Raw genomic sequence first — 24,710 nt, forward strand, 5'->3', positions numbered from 1 at the left:
AAAACTTCCGCTCCTTCATCTCCATCCACTTTCTCCCCCTCTCCGTTCTGTCTCCTTTCGATCTCCCTAAACACATTCTAATGGAGCTTGATTTAATTCAGCGCTCACAGAGAAGAAACTGTAGACAGAGAACGGCTTTGAACTCCTGCAAAGAAACAAGTCTCTGGTGACTGACTGACCTGACTCTATCACTAGCTCACAGCAGAAAAAGGCTCACTCAGAGAGCACAGATCTATTAATATGTTAGGAGAGGAGTTGAAATCACTCCTGTGATCCATCCTCTGAGCTACATTTACAGAAGGCTCATTTAATGTCAAGCCATTTTACTCTAAAAGGAGTGTGTACATCCAACATATGCTAATATACGTGTGACAGTGTTTCTCAAAAGACTGTTGACACTGGAAATGTCATTTTCACTAATTAGATGGTCATCAACACTGACCGACATCCACTCACCTAAACCCACAATATGCCACACACCTGTCCCACACACACACCCTTATATTCATCCTCGATACCAGCTTAAGTGACACTGACAAACACAGGAACAGTACAGCAGAAGGCACACATCGCAAAGTGTCCAGTATGAATGTAATCATCAAAGACATCTATAAAGATTGATCTCAGGTTGTAATTTGACAGAGAAAAATCGAGCTTTCAGAACCACTCCATGAAGCTGTCACTCTTGGTCAGACACTCCAAGAAGCTGAGCAGTCCTGTTGTTTCCAGATATCCTCTAGCTGTCCACCAAATGTCAAATTTACATTAATACAAGCGCCATCAATGATGTGCAAGTTTTGATCTCAGAAAGAGCAAACTCAGAGGAGAGTTTAGGAATATTAACATTGATTGTCTCATATTTTCAAGTCCCAATTATAATTTCTAATATAGGAATTACTAAAAATAAAAATAATAGTAACAAAACTATTTATTTTAACATAATAAAATTAAAACTTAACATCCCAGTTGGCAAGGCCAAACATCAGGCTAATATTAATCTCATCCACTAAGAAGCTTATGTTTTTGGGAGAATTTGTCTGTTTGTTTGACTGTGGACCACACAACTCAAAAAGTAACAAATGGATCTTGATGAAATTTTCAGGAAATGTTCAAAATGAGGTAAGGAAGAAGTGATTAAATTTTGGAGGTGATCTGGATCACCATCTGGATCCAGGATTATTTCAAAGGATTCTTTTTCATTGTGAGATAGGGCCGTTTTGACTGTATATAACTCCACGATAAATGGTCAGATTGCTTTGCAAAACAATACAAGACAAGGTCACCATCATTTCTGACAGATGTAAAAGTATGATCCAGATCCTGAAAATATTCTGGATACTAAGATCCAGAATATGAAATATGTACTGGGTCATCATAATTTTCAACACTGTCAGGAAACAAATTAATGTACAAACCTGCAACTAACACCAAATTGTAGCAGACAGTCTGCTGAAAGAGAGTATAACATTAACCTCTTAAGACCTGAGCTTTTGTCAAGTGTGCAATTTTTAATTCACCTTGGTATTTGGGATAAGTAAGTTTTTGTATAGGAAGTTGGATTATTTGTTGTTTGTTATCAGTGTTACAGTACTTAATTATGCTGTTTTGTCACTGAAATGGGTGTAAATGTTGTGATTTCACCAAAAGATGATGTGACAAATGTGGACGCTGGGTCTTCAGAGGTTAAAGTAGGACTAAAGTGTTGGTGACAATCACAATATGCTTTGAGGAGGTCTGCGCTCTCTGAGTGCTTTTCCAGTTTTTTTTGGTGTCACTGAAAGGAATGACAGAAATACATTTTAAAAAAAAAAGAAAAAATAAAGAAAGAAAAGTAAACATGGACTTCGCTTTACCATCTAACAATAAATTAACTTCATAGCATTTTTTTTCTTTTCTTTTTCTTTTTTTTTCTTTGAAACTTCAAGTGTTTGTGGACATCTCAAAAATACCTCTTAAGTATTCCTAAGACTGAGAGATTGGAAGTCAGAAATAGAAGATGGAAGGCAAAAATTCAAGTTTGATGTTCACTGAAGACAAACAGTTCAAGCTTAATTTAAGAGTATGATTTCAAAAACACTCCTACATCAGCCCAGGACTAAAGGACTGATCCATATTTATTGTTTATCGCTCTGTGTATCTAGTTGGGTGATAGGTTCCTGTACTGAATTTATTCTTTTAATGAGTTACATTTTCAGAAGAGTCCAACCTTATAGAAATTTTGTCCAGCTTTATGTTTTCAAAGACTCACCAGTTAAAAAAAAAAATAAAAAAACATTTAGCTCATGACAATATCAGCCACAAAAGCGTTTATGCTAATCCTGTGTGGATAGAGATCATGTGTTTTTGAATCAGAATCAATCATTTCCCTTCAGAGAAGCTCTGTGCCTCCCACTCATCCTTCTGTACTCACTGCTGAGAAAATGCAGCTCTGTGAGTTTGTTTTCAATATCGTCTACTTTGTGAATATTACATCTCATCATCTTTATCCATAAAAACTCATATATAACCGCCAGGCTTGCTTAGTAAACAAGTGGGATCTATACATGAGCCTCCATATGATAAATCACTATAATCACAATGCTTTTTCCATAAGACAAAAATAAAATCCAATTCCATCATTCAAAACACAGAGATTTGTCTTGTGTCTGTGTGACTCCAGGCAGTGAGTTTATAAGAGTGCATTTTCCTCTCTCTTATAGCCCGCCTCGCTCTTATTCAATCAAAGGACCATTTTTTATTGCTGGCGTGCAGGCACCTGATTGCAATAACCCGGTTGATAGATGGGGGTGGGCTGCTACTGTAGCAGGTGTGCTATATGCGCTAAGATAATCTGTTTTCATAAGAAGAGCCGACAGGTCTCCACATCAGGAGTTTCTTTGTATCAGAACGACTTGATAAAATATGTAGATTATTTCAGTGAGTTAAGAATCAGTGAAGAACAACGGCTTCGATATTACTGCCTTGATTCACTGCTCCCCTGATGTGCTCTCCTGCAGTAACAGCTTTCAACAAAAGGCTCCGGCAGAATATTTCACAGCTGCTGATATTGTGGTAATTCTAAAATATAACCTACCTGCCTGTGCGAATCTAACTGAACTCAAGCAAAAATGCATTACTCTTTGACCTTGTTTGTATTGCCGGATGAAAGCCATTTCATCTCACACAATCTGGAGATGAAAAATGGAGGTTGTTGTGGAAATGGGAAAATAAAGATCTTAAAAAAGACATTGTTCTCTAAAGGCGCGCGGTGGAGATTGCTTTTTAAGAGAGTGGGAGAAGGTGGGATATAAAAAAAAAAGAAAGGTTGCCGGACAGTAGGAGATTTCTGTTTCGTCTTATCTCTGCTGTGAGTTAGAGCACTTCTCTGTGCTTGTTTAGTGAGCAGCTCCACTGAAAAATTTGAAAACCTGGATCCAATCAAATGAACTCAAATGGTATGAGTCAAGAGTTTAAGGTCTGAAGTTTTGTGATTTTGTATTTTCTCTAAAGGAATTGTGTTTCATCTGACATTTAAGAGCAAAAGTATCACGGCACGTTCTTTTTTTATTGTCACAGTCTTCCCACAAAAGTGGTGAAAATGTCTGTTTTTCTGGCCATATCTGAATGCTGTCCTGATTTTACCCAGACTTTTTTTGTCATTTTTGGCTGTAACAACAGTGGAAAAGAAATGATTTTTGCAAGGAATGGAAATGAGTGTATAAAGGCAAGGAAATCCCTCCCGCATCGATAATTTTGCACTTTGTTTGCCCAATTTTGAGAAGAGTTTGTTTTCCTTCTCAGACTTTACAATATATTTGATGTGTGCATTTACAAAAGAACTTTACTAAATTTACAAAAAAAAAAAAAAAATTCCTGCGGTGAGTGAGATGTTAAAACTCAAGATGAAAATAACTAAATCCACCAAAATAAAATAAATTCATAAGATATTAATGTTGTAGATAGAAAATTATAAAACCAAGATAAGTCAACTCTTGGTTTGACAATAAACTGTGAAGAAGAAATCCCCTCACCCCTCACAGCTTCTGATCCATGGTGATCTGGAAGTAAATTTAGAGTACAACTAGAAAAGCACTCAGACCTCTGGCAAGCAGATTGTAATTGTCATGCAACACTTAAGTCCTACTTTAATGTTATACTCCCTTTCAGCAGACTGTTAGGAGTTACTTACAGGTTTGTACATTCATTTGTTTCCTGACAGTGTTGACAATTATGATGACCCAGTACATATTTCATATTCCAGATCTCAGTGTCCAGAATATTCCCAGGATCTGGATCATACCTTTACATCTGCCAGAAATTATGGTGACCTTGTCTTGTATTGTTTTGCAAAGCAATCCGACCATTTATCATGGAGTTATATACACATATGGTGAAAACAGCCCTATCTCCCAACGATAAAGAATCCTTTAAAACAATCCTGGATCTAGACGGTGATCTGGATCACCTCAAATATTTAATCTCTTTTACCTTATTCCATTTTGAATATTTCCTGAAAATCTGATCAAGATCCGATTGTCATTTTTTGAGTTGTGATTGGTAATTACAGACACCTCTACTCAACAGTCCCACACTTGACAGATTTAAAGCTTCATTTCATGAGGATTATTTTCTACTTATAGCAAAATGACACATGGCAATCTAAAGCTGGTGGTGCCATCAGCAAACCACAGTCCACCCTTCATGAATTAACCCCCAGGAGTGCTGGTTCAGGCTTATCTTTTTTTCTTCCTTGGACTCAAGCTCTTTGGATTCCATTATTTTGCACCATTTCTGCAAAGAGATCTTCAAGATTAAATCCCCCAGCTCCACTGACTGATTCAGAACAGCTTTAAAGATAATCATTATTGGGGCTGTCAAAGGATTAATCATTGTAATCACGATTGATTTGCTGAATTTTAATAGTTAATAAGGATTAATTGCATTTTTAATCATGTGTAGCATTCAATTTTTTTGCATTTCAAAACAGCGCATGTCCATATTAACAATGTGAAGCAATTATTATCAGTGTTTTGATTTTGGAACGAGAGGACTGCAATGACATGCTCTTTGTGATCTTGATTTTTAGATTTATTGTTCAAATAAAGGCTGTACTGCCACACAAATGGATATGCCACCAATGTCCAATCAGTGTCAATATGGTGTGCAGTTATTTAAAAGTAACTTTAATTTCTTAGCAATGTTAAATGGTCCCCAGTTAATGTGATAGCCTATGTGCCTATTACCAGTTTCATACAGGTTCTGTAAGCTTGAAGCTGTTTTTGAATAGTGGGCTAACCTGGGGATGCACAGAGCCACAAGTTTTACACATTCCTGAAAAGTGCTCTGCTGGCCCCTATGATACTGTAGTTATGAGCCCTGTCACCTTAGCTGCACCTGTATGCTTAGCTCATAGGTCATGGATCATATCACTTCTGATTTTTTTTTTTTTTTGTGAAATAACATTTTAAAAGCAGGTGTCCTTATTTGTCATCATAGTGGTAGCCAGAGTTCTGAACTTTGGTGCGCCTTGAAGGAGTAAATGTCATAAATGCGTTAACTTCTGACCTTAAAGGATAAGTTCGGCTTATACAGCTTTTACATTGTTTATAGAATGAAGTAGAATGAAGTAGAGTAGTATGGTCCGCTCCGGGTTAGTCCTCTGCTTCAGTCTGTGTCACCCCAGACAGCGCTGTGTGGCTGTAATGACCTCTGAACTGACGAAGACTTTGTTTACATTTGCCCCTCCGCACATGCGCAGTACTCCCTGGAGAGCTGACTCCACTTCCTCCTTTCTTTGAGGGGCAAACGTAAACAAAGTCTTTGTCAGTTCAGAAGTCGGTACAGCCACACAGCGCTGTCTGGAGTGACACTACTGCAGCAGAGGACTAACCTGGAGCGGACCATGATGGAATATTGGTGAAAAACATGAGTTTTTGGACGATTAATGCAGTTTTAGGAGTGGTGCTGTCTATGCCCTGATGGATCCCATTATACGGACGTCTGCTGCACGATTTTGGATCTAAATATCTCCCGAAGCACTGCTTGGATCAGGAAAACCTTCAGGGTGAGTATTTTGTTCTACTTCATTCTATAAACAATATAAAAGCTGTATAAACCGAAATTATCCTTTAATCCCACTGGGATTAATATGTTGACACTGACAACCCAAATTTGCCCAAGATTGTGGAATATCATTTCTTCCCGAGGGTCACCTTCAGAAAACAGTATAGAAGTATTGTCAATAATATGAACATCGTCTTTGCTAGGTGTCATTCAACTGTTTCTTTTTAAAAGTACTGTATTATTTTCTTTTAAATGTCTGGCCTTTGGCATTTATTCTAAATATTTGTCTATTATTTTTTTGTAAGTAAATATTTTATTGTACTTTATCTACTAAAATACTATTAAAAAGTAATAAATAAATAAATAAATACAGTAAACTATATATATATATATATATATATATATATATATATATATATATATATATATATATATATATATATATATATGTGTGTGTGTGTGTGTGTGTGTGTGTGTGCGCGTGTGTGTGTGTGTGTGGTTTTTTTTCTCAAAACATTTAATTCAGATTTTTTCAGTGAAACCCAGAGTTATTCTGTGTTTTATAGATCTATCTTTTTGAATGTAAAGTGTACTTTATCTGTGATGCTAAAGAGAGCTTCTTTTCTGACACAATGTCTGTCTACTTCTCTAACTCCAGCCACTAATCAGTGACAGTCTGTTGTATTTCCAGCTAAGACATGAGGTTTCTTTTTCAAGTGCAGTTTTCTTTTTAATTCTGAGAAATATTTTTCACAGATTGAAACTTAACCCTGCAGGCTATTTGAAACCGTATTAAATGTGATATAATGAAATTAGCACGGCACCAAAGACAGCTGATAAAGTGTTACAGAGAGAAAAGGACTGCGTGGAACCACAGTGACTGATAATGATTCTGTCCCTCACTTGAACCCGTGTGGACCACAGCGGGTCTCCAATCAGCCACTTGAATCGTCATCCAGCCCCCCCAACCAAACCAAAAATGATTCAAACCTTTCAGAAAAGACCTATGAATAATTCAGCCATGCCAAGAGTTTAGCACGGCAAATGTGATGATTATTTAATAGTGTGTAACTGTTGCGGAGACCTCATGACATATTCAAAGGCAGTAAATTATTAAGACCTCACCTTCACGGTTTGTCCGGCTTCAGGGCCGTCCTGGTGGGAACAGAAAGAGGTAATTAGAAAAGAGTTGGGAATTCAGAATTATTTACATCAATAATTCAGACACAGATTATAATTTCAGATGAGCTACAGCACCTCAGCCCTCTCCTACAGAAAATAGGAAAGCAGGTCCCTCTGCTTTGTTTCAATGCCTTCTATGTCCTTACAGTTATTGCCTTATGTTGTATTTCTTCATCCTCATTTTCTTGAGCAAAGTAAAAGTTGTAAAGAAATCATGTTTTTTAATCAAGTGAAACTAGATAAAAGTGAGACATTATTAAAAAGAGATTGAATTATGAAAATGGGATTTTTTTAGATGCAGAATAAGTGGATTGTTTTGATCAGAGTTCAGGGTTATTGTTTGGGCCTTTTTTTGATTTCATTTTGTTAGAAAGCTTGAGACAGGCAGGAAATGGAGCCAGAGAGGGGGGAATGACATACACCAAAATACCGATAGGATTCAATCCTACAACCAGTGCAATGTGGCCAAGTGCTGAACAAGGGGGGCATTTTTTACTGAAATAACAAAACACACTCCACTGATTTAGGAAAACCTTACAAAGATGTGAAACAACCTTTTCATTGAGTGACGGACTGCAGGACAACAGAGGGTTTAGAGATTCTCCGAGAGACGGACTTCATAATGTCTTGTTTTGAAAGCATGAGATAAGAAGGAGAAGTTGAATAAACAAGAAGAAAAAAAAAAGAGGAGAACAAAGAAGAAAAGCGGCAGCAGCAGAGATATGATCACTGTTTAAATGATGATACTGCTTTGTGTTTGCTGAATGTGTAAATTTAGCAGATAAATGTTTGCCAACACATTTACCATTATTAATATTTACAGCCCGTTACCCTGCAGCCAAACAGCCAATAAATCAAATGGTGCAGCTTTCAAGTGATGGAAAATTAAGGTTTCAGTTGAGTAACAAAAGAGTTGCAGGAGTTGGGACATGTTGACTTTTTTAAGTCTGAGCATTTTGGAAACATTTGGAGAATAAATGTTAATAAGGCAGGAGCAGTGCCTGTCTGTTGTTTTTGCTTCTCTTCATCTTTAAATGACAGCTTTATCTGCTGAAAATGAAATATTTTGCACTCAATCACCAGGTGTGATCAAACTAACTGAGGTAATCGTTTTTATTTCTCAGATTTCTGGGTTATCTGGCCTCTATTAAACATCAGAATCCAAGTGGTGAGTGATGAAGCAGATTTTGAAACACGTGATGAACTCTGCTGTTATTCTCCACCACTGATGGAGGAAAAGTAGAGCATTTGTGTCACCATCCAAAAATCTATTTTTCACCACCAATCCTCCAGTGAGCTTGATTTGTGTGATATTATTATTTGTCACAGCAGTGTCAGTTGGTCCCTCCTGCTGAGAGTTCTCCTTTAATGTGTTAGCTGTAACCCGGGAGCTGTCACAACTAATCTCCTATTATCACTTCTCATCACCTCCACAGTCACAGAAAATGATATCCAACGTAAAGATTACTCTCTGCTGCTCTGTTCTCCTGCTTTTTCTCCTTCTCTCTTCTAACCTGTGAAACAATTTTCTCTGACAGGGCCACACAGCCAGCTAGGTGCTATTTCGATATTAGCATATATATCACCAGTTATGCAGAATAGACCATTCAGTCTGAGACGAGGGCCTGTCTGGCTGTCAGAGTCAGCTCTGTATTTAACTTCCATCATAAGACAGAAGAGCTGATCCATATTGAAAACACCAACAGGCCTCATTGTTCTCTGCTGCACGGCTAAGTTTTGTTCTTTTCAAGTCATCTGGGCTTTTATTGGGTTCTAAAGATCTCATTTTCTTCAAACCAGTGAAAAAAGAGGTCACATTAAGTCTTTTAGAGATCACACACCTTTTATACTTTGTGTTTTTTATGTGTTGAAAAGCATTATCATATTTAAAGCTCTCAAATCTTAACCCTTGAAGTTCTTCCAGTCTGACTTTTTCTCACTTTTTAAAAATAATAATGATAAAAATAAACTGCTTAAATTACATTCAAGCTAACAGTCATTCCTCATTTTCTTCACTTAAATAAATAATGATAGAAAGGCAGACAAATGAAAGAAAGAAAGAAAGAAAGAAAGAAAGAAAGAAAGAAAGAAAGAAAGAAAGAAAGAAAGAAAGAAAGAAAGAAAGAAAGAAAGAAAGAAAGATTAAACCAATGAATGGACAAAAAAGAGCGGGAAAGTATGAAAGAAAAAAATGAAAGACTGACAAAAAAATGTAGAAACAAACAAAAGAAAGAGAGTTAGAAACACTGAAAAACAAAAACATAAGGAAACAAAAAGAAAGACAAATGTAAGAAAAAAAAGTTAAATCAAGAAACAGAGAAAGAAAGAGGGCTTTATTTCTTCATCTTAACTGGAAGCTAAAGCTAATGCTACAGTATGCTTGGTTGTATCATACCTGGATGGCGATGGTGAGTGAGGAGGCGTTGAAGTGCTTCTCCACCAGGCTGGCCACTTTCTGAGTGGTGCTGAATAAATCCGCCAACTCGTTGGGCTGAAGGTCTCGGAAACGCTCCACTGGTCTCAGAGGGCACACCAACACATCTGATCAGGTTAAGTCAAGGAACTTTGAGCTCAAGATGAATTAACAGGTTTCTAACCCTGAATGACAAAACAGGAAGTTGAAGTGTTCGCTTTCTATACAGTGAAATGCAGAAAAAACACCAACAACAACAAAAACTGACAAAAAAAGAGATTGTTTTTTGTATTTTTTTTTTCAACAAAATATCTTGTTTCCTTTCCTGAATTAATTACATAATGTAAGATGTCAGTAGCACACAGATGTGCATTTTTCTAACAGCTGCCGTCATCTTTTAAATAAGGTGCACCTGCCTGTCAGGCAAATTCTACCATGCCTCCAAATTATGCAAATGCATTGATTTCTACCAACAAAGTTGATGACAAATATTTATTCCTGTATAGTTTGTATGAATAAAAAAATGAGCTAATCAGACTAAACTATTTTTTTTTCTATTGTAACATTGGTGTGAATGGGCTTTTGTGGACAGCATCTAGTGGACACTTTGGGAACTGCATAATTAACTAGTATTTTGATTATCATTTTTATTTTATTGCCTGAAATTGAGTGAAAGTTGATTAGTAAAAAAAACTTTATGTTTGGCTTTTTGTTTCACCATGGTATGTTTTTTCTTTCTAAGTGCTACCTCCACTGTAGTATCAGCTAGGGATAGCGACTTTCACTCGCTAATCAACATGTAAAGTCACTTGCGCGGCTTTGTGGCGCAACTGTTAGGTAATGCAAAATGAGGTGCCTTCTTTGGAGCCAAAAAGCGGGCAAAAAATGTCCTCCTGGTTGGCAAAACACACAGAACTGTCCTCTTGGGTGGAAAAAGCACATGAAACAGCCCTCTTGCCTTGCTAAAATATGATAAACTGCTCCCTTAGATGACAAAAATGCATGCTGTATGTGACTTTTTTTTCTGCCCTGCCCTTCAAAAGTCTGTGCATGCCAGTGTGTAAGCGTGATATTTACCCAGCAGCACTAAACAAAGAACAGGTAACTTGCCTGAAGTTTTGCAGATTCAGGTCAAAACTCAAAAGTTAAACTGGTTATATTTTTGTCTTCCCCAGGTGTGAGAGGTAACACCCGGATTTTACTAAAGTGGTATCTGTAAAATGTTATATCCAAGTCTTTGAAACTATGGCGTGCTCCGATTTTAGTTCACACTTCATCAAGTTTGAGCTATGACTTGAGGAAAAGTGATCCGTTTCATTTCAGTCATAAAGGTCAGGGAACATATATTGCGAGAAAAGCTCTCATCCCACATCACAACGATCGCACACGGAAAAGTAATCAAGCTTGTGACAGAAGTAAGACATAGTTTGATGAGTGGTGTGATGGCTGCAGCTGTGGGCAAATATCTAAGAGGCTCCAGAAACATGTTGCTTTCCGTCACGGGTCATTTGATCAATAACAGTGGCTCAGAGGGGCAGGGTGAAAAGTAGCTCCCTGGAAATAACAGAAGAGAAAGAAAAGGGATAAAAGAACATGAGTACAAGATCTGCTCACAATGGGAACAAGAGTCCATACTTGTTTAAATTCAATACATTAAATATTGTGATGCTGAAAAGGCGGTGTCATACAGTGTGATGCATGGGTGTATGGTCAGGTGACAATGGGAAGCAGAGTATTCAGCATGTAAAGTAACTATTTCTCATCCTGTGATTAAATAACACCACTTTTTACAGGTTGTTAGCTCAATTATCAGAATCCAGATTTGGAACTCCATTTTTTTTTTTAATTTAGTATTTTAGGCAATCCAGCATAATGCTGTCTCAGCTTTTTGAAGAAAATTTCATCCAGATAGACTTTAACTCATTGGCTGCCATTGACATCAACTTGATTACAATCAATGAGTGCCCTCTTTGGATGAAAGATCAGCATAGACATGAGAAGAAGATGAGAGATGTTAAGCAGGATGTTGCTAGCCAGCAATGTTCAGGCATTTCACGCACAGACAGAGGATGTGTCGCTCTAGTTTTGAGAGAAAGAGTGTCAGGAGTGTGGGAAAAGACGACAGAGATCATGGAGAGGATCAAAGAATGGAGAGCCTGAGATGAGTGCTATCTGAATAGTGCGTTTTCTCTGTTTTTTGGGTATAAAACAGGCAGAGAGACATGAAAGAAGAGGGTCTACTCTTCTTTTGGTAGTTTCAGTGTTTACTTTGCCATAGAAAAATATTCTATGGGTCCAGAAAGATGGGCCAAAATGCTCTGAAAATGGCAGCCAAAGAAGAGGGGGTATTATGCTCCCCTGATCTTAAAGATGAGTATTAAGCCACATTGCTACATGTTCAGATGAAACATACAGATTTTTAAACTGCTACGTATTCATATATTATAGAAACCCGAATCTGTCGGCAAACTGCTCAGAACAGTCTGTACTTAAAAAAAAAAAAAAAATGTGTGAGATTTTCACAAGATCTTCTCAAGACTTGCTAAAATGATGAGGACAAGGATACTCTAACTCAGTGGTTCTCAAATAGGGGGACGTGTACCCCTGGGGGTACGCAAGGACACTCCGGGGGGTACGCAAGATTCAAAGATGTATATTCAAAAAATAACAACCAAGTAAAATTACTTTATTACCATTTATTTAATCAATGTTTGAATTCAAGGTAAGTTTATAAATTTTATACTATATCCAATAGACACTAAGAGTACAGTGCTGTGTTTTATTTTTTTCCATCCAAAACTGCTTTGTGCTTGTCAGGGGGTACTTGGTGGATTAAAAAAAATAACAAAAAAAACATAACATAGGGGGGACATCACTGTAAAAGGTCTGAGAACCACTGCAACTCAGGAATGGCCACCCTGTGGCTTGCGAGCCGCATGTGTCTCTTTGACTTTTGGAGTGCGGCTCCTACGCTGCCAATGTTTGGATCAGTATTGATCAATACTTGGGTGACTAGATTGATACTTAAGTTTCAGTTTCTCTTCTCTACATGTGCTCCTCTTAATCCCCCATGATATCTATCTATCTATCTATCTATCTATCTATCTATCTATCTATCTATCTGTCTATCTATCTATCTATCTATCTATCTATCTATCTATCTAGGCTCCTTGTAGTACCACGGTAATTTTTGTGGCTCTTGGTCTCTGACTGGTTGGCCACCCCTGCTCTAACTGGTTCATGACATATTTGAGGGGTGGGCCTCAAACACCAAGGTCTACCCATTGCTTGGAGTGGGGAGCCTTAGGCCTTGCACACATGTATCTTCCAGGTATTTTCAAAAAAGAATTTCCTCCCCTCGTTCATTTTTATAAATGCTTTTATCCAAACACACTGGGAAAATCTGCCGATAAGTGCGTCTGTAAGCAAACCAAACCTGTATTTGACAGTGTTTTTCACAGCCAATCGGAACGAATCCCTGTCAGCTGTGACGTTTGAGAATCACAAACTGTGTTTCTCAGTGTATAAATGAAACCATGAAACCATGAAACCATGAAACCATCAAACCATGAAACCGCGGTGTTTTCCAAAATCTACACATTGAACAGAATTTTCAGAAAATATCATTTAAGTGACATAAAATTGCGATTTCATGTGGATGACAGACCTAATCGTATAAAAATGTATGCGGTCCCAAATACCCCACTACATGTGGTCAGGGCCTGAAAAAGACAGTGCCAGCTTTCATCCGCCTGGCACTGTACCAACGGCGATGGTCTCAGCAGTGATGGATACACTCACTTTACAGACGAGGTGGTGCCCCCTGTTGTAGGGAGTGAGGATAATGATATGTTCTAACATTTTAACTAGCCAGTACAGTAAATTAATCAAGACGTTAACAAACTTTCAATCGACAGATCAAAATGTCGGAGAGATTGAGTAAACAAGTAAAACTTTGTAAGAAGTAAATCTCAAGGCGACACACTCGAAAGAAGTAAAAGAGACATTGAAGTTCATCCCCCTCTCATGAAACAGCGTCCTGTTGTGTGAAGATGATTACATCTAAGCATTTCATGCCACAGTGGCCTCGTCTGAGATCCATTCATCTCAAGAGCCACAAGCAGGGGAACAAATGGTCGTTTTGCTTTTGTTTCTCTCTGAATGTGTGTGAGTGTTTATGTGTGTGTGTGTGTGTATGCTGCGCTGGAATGAAATCAGACGTCACATGAGCTGATATCTTTCTTCTCTCTGTGCTGCTGTGGTGATGGAGCTTGCCCACATGAAAGATGATGCAGAGCCGAGGCTGGAGAGCGCAGAGACGCAGACAAAGCTTGTTTACTCTGTGTTGCTGGATGAATTATGTCTCACAACAAACCCATTAACCTCAACAGCATTTCCACCACTGTATGTCGTGTTTGATATGTGTATGAAAGTACGGGCCTAAACTGAAATCTGGAGCACTTTCAACACCACTCAGAAACATCCAGAGATGAGTCCATTTTTCAATTAGTCCATTAAACATCAGGACAATTTCCCAGAACCCAAAATGACTCTGTCAAAGTACTCTTTTTGTCAAATCAAGAGTTCAGAAAGTCCAACTTTTCAATTAGAAAATGAAAATAGCTGCAATTCCTCATATGTAATAGTCCTGAACGCGTAAATGTGTGATTTTACAGCTTGAAGTCATCAGGAGGACTCATCAGTTATTTGACTCAAGCAAAGAAAAAAATGGATTTCTTTTAACAGCAAAACCAAAAGATCACTATCAACTGAATAAAAATTTACTCTTTGAGTGTTCACTTTGTACTTCAAGAGACCAAACAGCTCATCTTACAGAGACGTCTGTTGACAGGCATCATGGATGTAAACACAGGTCAACTCAGAAAAACACTTACACTTTGCACATAAGCCACATGTTGCCACATGCCAGGACTCATCTACATGCATGTCTTTTTAGCTCACGACAACGGGCTGCAAAATAAAAAAACAAGTAACTTTTTCACCAGCTGCATAAGAGGGGTCAGGTCACTTCATTCTATTTTTTAATTCATTCTAAAGATTTAAGGATTTGGGCAGCTGAAGCGAGAAACAAGTGAAGAGTAGAGAGAAGAAGGAGACATGGGGTAATAGGGTTGTATCAAGGAGTCTAACCAGCAACTCCCATGACAAGGACTGCACTCTACAAACCAAAATCTGAGCAAGTTTTTGTCTTTTTTTTTCCAGTAAAAACATGTCTGTTAGACTATATACTATAAGCCACATTGAACTGACAAGTCCTGAAAAATGCCTAATTCCAAGATATTTAAAGACAAAATTACCTTAACTACCAAAAAAAGACAACTTACAATGCAATGAGTTAAGGTATTTATCAACAGTTAGGTAGCACTGTTGAAACGTGATAACAAGCAAAAATTGTCGGTTCGTACTGTAGTTTAGTTGCTGTTTATATTTAGCGCTACTGACATCCCGGTGCTTTAAGACATGTCTGTAATGTGTACCGTTAATAAATCCTGTGTATGTCCTGCCAGTCATCCACCGAGCAGAACTAACGTAACCTCACTCTTCATTTTATTGATAGACTCTCAAGTTTGAACCATAGACTGTATAGAACATGGATGCAGTCTCGCCGACGTTACCCGTCTGTTTCTGAAACGGAAAATGAAGCACATCGGCTATAGCGGCCGAATTGGTGGTGGCAAGGGCTACCAATTCAAAGGCCCCCCTGTACAGTGGGTGCCGGTAGTAAAATTAGAGACTCAGACAGGTTTTTTGAACCAAGCTGTAAATAGGTTAATTTCTGTCGAGAAAAATGCTTTTTTGGCTTGGTGTGTAGGTGACTTCCGGTACTTCCGGAGCCAACTTATAGTGAACACTCGAGAAACAGCAGGTTTTAGCACTTCCGCAATGTCTCATATTCTTAGACCAGAGGTTGCCGCTTGTTTTGAACAGACCACTGCATAATAACTGCTGCATGTGGGTTGGAGCGAACATTATCACAAACAGTTTAGTCCCTGTGTTAGCCTTTAGCCCGGGCTGTATCACTCTTCTGTTAATCTTTCTTCTGCTCTTCTGTCCTTTTTCTGTCTGACAGTTAGGCTCCTGTGTCCACCATCACTACAAAATTAATCACAGAAATCATTTTTAGCAGAGAAAACAAGGACCTCTCTTCTCACTACTAAACTCTGTCAGGCGGCGTGGTGTTGTCATTTAGACTTAGATGTGCGGTAAATCAATTCCCCCACCTGATTGGGAAGCTAAGAAGTAGCATTTAGGAATAACCTATATTGGCCCTGATGATCTCATTTGAAGTGTGGATCCTCACAGCCCATCTAACATAGTAATAATATCTTAACACAAGATACAACTCAAATACATTCTTATTATCCCACTGCTTGTTTTACTTCTTACAAGCAATTTAGGTATCATTTTTGTATTTTTTATATTTCAAAATAAAACGCTTTTTGAACTTGTCAGGCAAATGTGGCTCATGTGAAATCCTTTATGACTATGATTTACAAAAAAAAAAAAGAAACATGTGCTTTGGCTGCAAGTTTTTTAGCCTTTAGTCTCTGAACATGTGCTGTGCACTTCAACCATTCTGCCAACAGCATCAATCACCGCCTCAGTTTAACTCTGAAGCTGTTTCTCAACATGTGGTGAACAACTCAGTCAGGAGTTAAAATAATGCAGAGTGGTGAGGAGAGATGTTAAAGAAATATATGAGTTATCAAGGCAAATGCTTTACCTTTAAAAGGCAGAAAGTGATTTAATTTGGCAGGGTGATTCTTTCGTTTCTCTGATAATCCACTGAGCTATGGAGGAACACTGACCACACTGTCCCACATAGTCAGTTTGGTCACACTTTGTATAATTCTGTTATCAAATAAACTGGTTTAGCTAATTGGTCCTTTTATTGTGTTGAGCTCCCCTGATCTGTCACATATGATAATGACTTTAACATCAGTAGCCTTTACATCGAGTCTGTGGCTCAGATTTGAAGTCCTGTTACAGTCTAGCTTTCTGGACACTGGCCCTGGATGTGAATCTCTGCTTAGCTACCCCAGAGAAGCCTTTGCCATCCTGGGCTGAAGCCCCAAACCTAATCACGAGGCAGACGAAACACAGGCCTGGCATTTTCATAATCATTTGAGCCTAATAAACACTGGAACTTTTCACAAGCTGCCAGCCCCCCTGCTCCTTTCACAGCATGCCAAACACCTTTCACTATGAATCTACGCACACACTCTAAACCAACATTTTTATTTCAGGGGATCCCACATGGCTTGGGTCATTAGCGTACCATGGGACGATGATTTCATCCCCACAACCATTGTGTGGGTAAGAGAGGAGAGAGCTTTCCATATGTCTATGCCCGGGCCAATCTCATCTTCAGCTCTGAACAGCCTCTCGCTCTCAGTCTCCGGCCGGCTGCTCCAGTCAGGGGGTTTGAGAGATGAGATTGAAGAGCCGGAGCATTTCCATATAGTGAGAAAACCATCTGCTCATATCCCATTATTATCTGTCACAACAGTTATTTGACTGCTTTCGTCTGATTCACTCCTGAGGTCGTGGTGCATGTAATAAGAACAAGGCATCGTAGATTGGTTTTACATTGCAAATGCAATCATTTCGTTGAGAGAAAACATCTGTCCCCGTGCCCCCCCACCCCCAGCTTATCCAGGCCCTGTTCCCATCTCCCTGTTCCCAACGCCACACTGTCAATTTTACTCTAGAACAATGACTTCACCTGAGACTGGAAAAACCCTCTCAGTGACCTTCCTCCTCTTCCTCCTCCTTCTCAGTCCCATCTGTATCACACCAATTTCACACTACATACTAATGCTAATATAGTTTTATTCTGTGGGCTGCTCACACTGAAAATTACCAAATGAGGTGGACCTCATAATGGTAACATGAGGATAAAGGTGCTCCAGGTGGGAGTGTGGTGTTGATGGACTCTGCTGTATAAAACTAACACTAGAGTTAAAAGTACATGTGAATTTATGTCGGCAGTGAACTCATATGCATATGTACAGGATGTGACTGAGGTGAGTGGTGAGTATTCAGTATGCACTGTCTTTTATTTCCCTCTTTTGTCACATGGTGTGATTTAAAAAAGTTTTTTGCTATGCTACGTTCTTTATGGTAGTGATTCTGCTCCAGCTAAAGAACCAAACACTCAGTGCTGTGGAAAAAATAAAACCAACCTTGTGGAATAAGTAATAAGTAGTAGTAATAATAGTTGAGAAAAGTACTCTATAAATAACAGACTCCTAACAGATAACCAGTGACCAGCAGACGTGTTTGTACCTCATCACGATCAAAGTCATCAAACACTGAGCTCACCTATGGTCTCAGGAGACAAATGCAAACTCCACACAGTGAAAACAGATGGCACAAGAAAGAACAACACAGCTGCACGGAAACAGTTCTTTGTGGACCTTGCTGAATGGAAACTGTCAAACAGAAAGACAGTTTGAAGCTTTGTCCCTTTGAGATACCTGACAAACAGACTGCGTCCTCTTTACCGAGGAAACGTCTATTTTTAGCTATGTGAATGCAACAGTAAGCAGGTCAGAGGAGTATGGACAGAGACAGGAGAAAAAGTGTTTCATAAATACATGGGGAGTGTCTGACTGCTTGATGAGCTCAGAGGCCTTCGATGCTTGTAAGATGTCACAATGATACAAATCGTCGCACAAGACCTCCTACATCCTTTAAATTTTCCACAGCCTTAGAAAGTTTAATTGATCAGAGAACATCCAATCAAAAGACTTGAATGAGTCATCATGCAGCAAACCCCCCCTGGAACTAGATCCTTAAGCGTGGACTATACAACATACTCCAAACTCAAACACAGGCAGTCATGATATAAGATTTTCATCCTTGATGTCCTTTGGGACAAAAAGTATGAAAAGAACAATCACAACATTTATTAAAGACTTTGGAAAAACATGTTATCTGTCGAATTAAAGAAAGGCAAGACAATGGTGGAGTAAAATCAAACTCCGGTGCTAAAACCTGCAGTTTTTCCGGACTTCTCAAGAGGCTGACAACAGAAACATCAAAAACCACATATACACCAAGCCAGCATTAATACACAGATCTACAGCCTGGTCACAAGAATGTTTGGGGTCTGATAGCTCACTGTCTGCACATGGTGGACAGGGGGGTGTATTTTTTTTTAATCACTTTTTTTTAAGTTGTCCAACTTATAAGTTTCACCCATATATGGGCATGGCTGACAGTTTGGGTACACAGTCGCTGTCTGCAATTCCCAATATGGCCCCCTTTGATGATGGACTTCAAGAGTCTGCATCCGGACGGAGGTATGACATCACTGCATCCTTGTATTACACAGACTGCTGTTAATCTTCATTTTACTCTTTATTTGCAGCAGTGACAGAGATGTCTTATTTAACATAGCTCCCCGTCTCCATGTGTCGTTCTGTTATACATTATCTGAGGGAAACACAGAGCCCCTGTCTCTTTTGCAAAAACCATTAAAACTCAGCAAGGACATTTGTTCCCTACATCATCTTTTACGATGTAATTCATGCTATGGTACCAACCATACACTGCTAGCTGTTCTTTGACTACTTCCTTTTTTTATTTTCACCTTCCTTAAGAAACTGTTGTTTAAAATAACTATCACATACTACTATGAGCCAATCAGCTACATGGTATTACTGCTGCTGCTCATTGTAAGGACAGAGTGAGGACTTTTTGAAAAGAGGGAATCAGGTGACCAGCAGTACTGCTTTATTGTGACTTACTTGATACCACAAAACTAACAAGTTTACAATTACATTATCACTGCATCCTCAGGTTTTTAAGCACTTGCAGACATTACATTATTTTTGTTTTGGAAAAGGAAAGAAAAAGCAGCGCTAATGTGTTACATCAAAAGGGAAGTAGGAGAGGAGTAAGAGCAACAAATATTGCAAAAAAATGCATATAAAGAAAAGTTTATATATATATATATATATATATATATATATATATATATATATATATATATATATATATATATATATATATATATATATATATATAAAACCAGAAATGTAATTAACAGAAATGTATTATAATCCAGAATGTTTTCTTACTTTTATTTTTCATTCCATTTTGGTTTGTTGTCACATATCAGGTCCCAAACCAGGTGCCTGATGAAAGTTTAGTACCAAAGTATGGTTTATTTAAAAATTCTTGCAGGTAGGATTGTGTGAGTTTGAGCCCGTAACAACAGTCACAAAAGCTCAAAATGCAATTTAAAAAAGGGAAAAAATCTTGAAATGTATCAATGGCTCAAAATGTAACAACAGCCCAAAATGTAATTAAAAAATGCAATAAATGACCAAAATGTTACAGTGCTGAGCTCAAACTGTAATTACTTTTTCAATTACATTTCGGGTCTTATTACATTTTTAAAAAATTATATTTTTAGTTGTTGTTACATTTCTGGCTCTAATGGTGTGCAGGATTCTTGAAAATTATCATTTTCATACATTAAATTAAGAGAACGCTTTTCTGTAAACACAACCTTTATGTTTATATAAGTGAAGCTGCACCAAAGGTGTGTAAAGTTACCTTCCTATTTTTGGGTCAATGTTCAGACAAATGCTTCATTTCCAACACTAACACTTTATTTGCATAACCCTCTTCACGGACAAGAACTAACCTCTTTTTGAAAAGTAAGTGCTATGATGGTCCTCAGAGCCACAGATAGAAGCAATAAGGGTCATGGAAGCAGGGGTCAATTAGACAATCACAATCAAACAGGCAGTTCACTGAATGTCTGAGCTCTGAAAACGTGTGTTTTAACAGCTCTTTAAAAACATCAGCTGATTCTGCGCAAAGTTAAAATACTGACAGATCATACCCCCATTATAGAGCTTTGAAGCTTCATGTTTATGTATTTCCATAGATTGGCTAAAACTGGAGAAACACTATGAAGCCTTTTCTTTGCTTCGGAGAATCCCCACTCCCACGATAAATAAGAGCGATGAGAATGACAACTCCAAACTGAAACACACACACACACACACACACACACACACACACACACACACACACACACACACACACACACACACACACACACACACACACACACCAGTCATCCTCTGTCTCTCTCCCTGTCTCCCTTTCACTCAGCCTCTCACACACTCCCAGTATAACAGGCTGTGATGAAGGCAGCAGGCCTTCAAATGAATCAAAATGCCCTTTCCCTTGGCAGCTCTAAATCCTGGATAGCCAAAACAAGGAGATCCATCACTGCTGCTGCAACAATTGGCTCTTTCTGCCCGATTACAGTTGGCCTAAAATGGGCCCTATCACCCAATCATGCTCTAGAAAATGACACACAGCTACTGACATGAGCATCCATCTGTACACGATAAATTTCAGAGGGTTTCTGTGAAGTCATGATAATGTGTCAAGGATTTTTGTTTATTACGTGCCTGTGGGGAACAGGAGAAAAAAACAGCCAATTCGGTGCATTCTTACCTTAATTGCCTTTTGCAAAACTTAAATAACACAATTTTTAAACTTCTGCTGAGTTAATGATTTATTTTCATCTAAAATGAACCATAATTATGAGGTTTTGCTCCAGCTGAGACCCACAGACAGAAATGACTATTATTTACTCCTAATGGAATCAGTTGGTATTCAGTGCCACCTCCTCAATATTGGCCAGACATCAGTGATGGAGGACTTTTTGAGGCTTTGTTTTCGTATTCATGAAGTCATCACCCCCACCTCCAGCTCAAACTCTGTCAGCCCTGTAAGCACTGAATAAAAACATCTAATTAAGGGCTGTGGAGTGTGACACCGGGCATGCTGTGTGAGTGTGTGTGAGTGTGTTTGTGGTTGGTTGTGCTGTTGGTGTAAAATGGTAGGAATAACATTAAGTGGAGCAAAGAAGATTAAGAAATCAGTAGTTGGAGTTGGTCCAGAGCAAGTTATCAAAACAACCTGTGGTCTGATTCTGATAGATATCAGTGAAGATATTCAAGGGTCCCTGAGGATGACCATGAATGCTTTCTTATTTCTCAGGTACCTTTCCTCTGGTCTTATAGAAAAATCATCAAATGCAAAATTCAGTTTGCTTATTTCTTTAAGAATCAATGTCTCCCCTTAAAAAAAAAAAAAAAAAAAAAAAAAAAAAACAAAACATTGTGGATTATGAAAAAAATAAGTAAAATTCCCCCCAAAAAACAAACAAACAAAAAAAAAAACATGTTGTAAGTGATGAATGTAAAAGAAAAACAAACAAGTGACAATGAGGGAACTGGGGTCTGATACTGGATCCTACCCTTCCTACCTAGCGCATGATGTATAAGAAACTTAAGCTTACTGGTCTGTCTAAGTAAGGTCAAACCTGAGTGGTGGTGATAATCACAGCAGTGTTAAAAGTTGTGACATTTGGCGTTTATTTTTAAAGAAGAGCCAACCATAGAGCTCAGAGAAGAAGGAGAGCTCGATGCTACGGTGGCCGGTGGGTGTCAGACAATTTGCAAAAGGCACAACACAAATGCAAGAGCAACACAACGAAAGTACAGCCACAACTGAAGTTAAAAGAGGTTAGTTATCCCAACAGACACAGAAAATTTGTGAAAGTAGGTAAATTGTTATCTTCTGTAACTTCATCTATGATAAATAAAGCTTGGTGGGGTCCCACCTTGTAATATCCTTCATAGTACTCAATTTTTTATTCACCGGAAAAATACGTCATCTTTAATTTAGCTTTATGAATCAATAGCGTTAGCATTAAAGCTACATTTATCATAGCTGAAGGTATAAAAGAAAAAAATCATTTTCTTACTTTCACAACTCTTCTGTGTCTGAGGTTAAAGGGAAGTTTTTTCTTGCCATTGTAACTTGTTAAACGCTGCAAAGTCCTGAAATCATGGTGTGTTAAGATGAGGTAAAACTCCTTAGTTTGTCTTGATGTTGAGTTTCTGCTAATAAAATTTATTAACACTTACTGGTCTAGACCTGTGAATGTTTTTGTAAAGTGTCTTAAGATAACGTTTGTTATGATTATTTTACAAATAAAGACTAATTAATTGATTGATTAGGATAACTGTCCTCTAAACTGCTGTTGTGGCCTCACTTCTGTTGTGTTGTGGCTTTTGCAATTGTGTTGTTGCTTGTGCAAATCGTTTGACACCTACCGGCCACCGTAGAATGAGGACAGTTTAATGATAACTCAATCACAACAAGCTGAAAAGATCAGTAGCAGTGGGACACTAACTGCTTTGAAATCACTGGGACTGTTTTTGGAAATCTGCATTTATAATTTATTCAAAAGCAATGAAACAATCTTTTTATTGAAGTCGTTTCGCCAACATTTTTTTTTTTTTATCAATTTAGATTAGTTGGCAAGTAATAAGTGGGGTAATGTTTGGATAGGGTCTTACCCACCTGGTAAGGGTTCTGTATCCTATCAAAACTATGTGATTTGATGATGTGTAGGCAAGATGTAATGCTATTCTGCAAGTTTGATTGTTGACAAAGAGAAAGACCTTTCACTGTTCTCACGTCGTGTTGATGTGTATCACTGTGATTCGGTCCATCTTTCCACCTCTAAAGGACACAAAATCTTACAACCTTTTAATTTTACTATCTAGCAGTAGCATTCCTCTACTAAAAGAGGAAAAGAGAAAACAAACAAGATCAGGCTCAACCAACTGTGGTAAAAAAAGCCACAAACTGACCTCAAAGCTCTGGCCTGACAAACATGGATGTGTAACTGCAGAAATTCACCACACTATCAGTCGTGAACATGGCTTATGGGAAACAGCAGACGTATATTTTTCATGCATGTCTTAGTTTGTTCTTGATCTAGTTCTTCATAATGATCTGTATTCTCCTTGTTTCAGTGACTGAGTATTAAGCATTAAAGCATGAATAAATGTCCTCATCAGAGTAAAGCTTTCTCTGTTTTCTTTAAACTGAATGACTTACTGCCTTTTTGTGACACTTATTCAGTGTAATAGATACAAAATACTGTTTCTGGCATTGTTCCAGTGTGAACTGTATGAATCATACATTTGTAGCTTGCTTCACAATGGACAGTATATCTTAACCCTGTAGCCCTTGAAGAGACTCAAACAAAACTTGACAACTCTTCACTGAATGGTTGTGAGACCAGAGTGATTTTCGAGGGAAAAACAAGAGAGCAGCTTCCTAAGGCTTCCTCCAGGCCCCGGCCTCCTTCATGCCTCCTCCTCAGCTGGCTTTTGTTCCCAGGCTGTACTGCTGTGCCCCCTTCCTGCTGTTACACACTGGCCTCCTCAGTCGGTACAACCTCTCACACACACACTCTCTGCAGGAGTAAATGGGCTGGCATATTAACGGACAGTGGGAAATATCTGAATGTGATGGACTGGCCTCATATCTGAGTGTCAGCCTGAGGGTCTTTCTCTCTTTTCTTCTACAGTTGGTGGGATAAACAAAGGAGCTCAGCGTTAAGACGACTTGAATTTCAGAGCAGCAGATGAGTGACTGCTTCAGGATTTCTTCCATAATTCCTAAACAGCTGTAATAAAGTGCATTAAAGAAAAACTGAAATGAAAGGGTGAATTGAGATATGGTTTTTAAAGAAAATCCAAGTATGCCTTGTCATTATTTTGGTCTTTCTTGGTAATCATTTGTTTTCATTTGAGTCTGTAATTTTATTTTTTATTTTTTTTCGCTTATGTTGTAAACTGATCAAAAGCAACATTAGAGTCAAGCTAACTCAAACTTGGCCTATTCCAGCTCCCTGCCTTTAATACATGGGATGTTTCGATCACTGACAACTCATTCCCCCCATTAGAAACCCAATCATGCAATCATAGCTTTGCAGATGGGGTCGCGTCCTCTGTGATATGAAAAATATGGAAATAATCGTAATTGACCAGGCACATCATTAAATCAGTCTGAAAGTACAGGCAATGCAAATTCAAACCGTTGAATATTCAAAGCTTTATTGAGTGCTAACACTTTCAATTCTGGACTCAGATTGATATTGTGTTTTCTTTTTTTTTTCTTTTTTTTCCTTTTTTTTCTGTCAATAAATGACAGG

At 38.2% G+C, this 24,710-nt stretch overlaps 1 protein-coding gene across 3 annotated transcripts in view; it reads right to left on the reverse strand.

Annotated features, from left to right (window-relative positions):
* The window catches only part of fhit (fragile histidine triad diadenosine triphosphatase), a 476,436-nt gene that overhangs the window by 93,358 nt on the left and 358,368 nt on the right, over nt 1-24,710 (reverse strand). For all 3 annotated transcript variants that reach the window (XM_074675648.1, XM_074675656.1, XM_074675665.1), the window contains 2 exons: nt 9,620-9,765; nt 7,168-7,197 (listed from right to left, as the gene is read on the reverse strand). In XM_074675648.1, coding sequence (XP_074531749.1) covers nt 7,168-7,197; nt 9,620-9,765 — 176 coding nt within the window. The remainder of the gene's footprint in view (nt 1-7,167; nt 7,198-9,619; nt 9,766-24,710) is intronic.

This window comes from Halichoeres trimaculatus, unplaced genomic scaffold (assembly GCF_033239565.1).
Source record: "Halichoeres trimaculatus isolate MK-OKI-2021-1 unplaced genomic scaffold, fHalTri1.1 fHalTri1_scaffold_1, whole genome shotgun sequence".
NCBI classification, from domain to species: domain Eukaryota; kingdom Metazoa; phylum Chordata; class Actinopteri; order Labriformes; family Labridae; genus Halichoeres; species Halichoeres trimaculatus.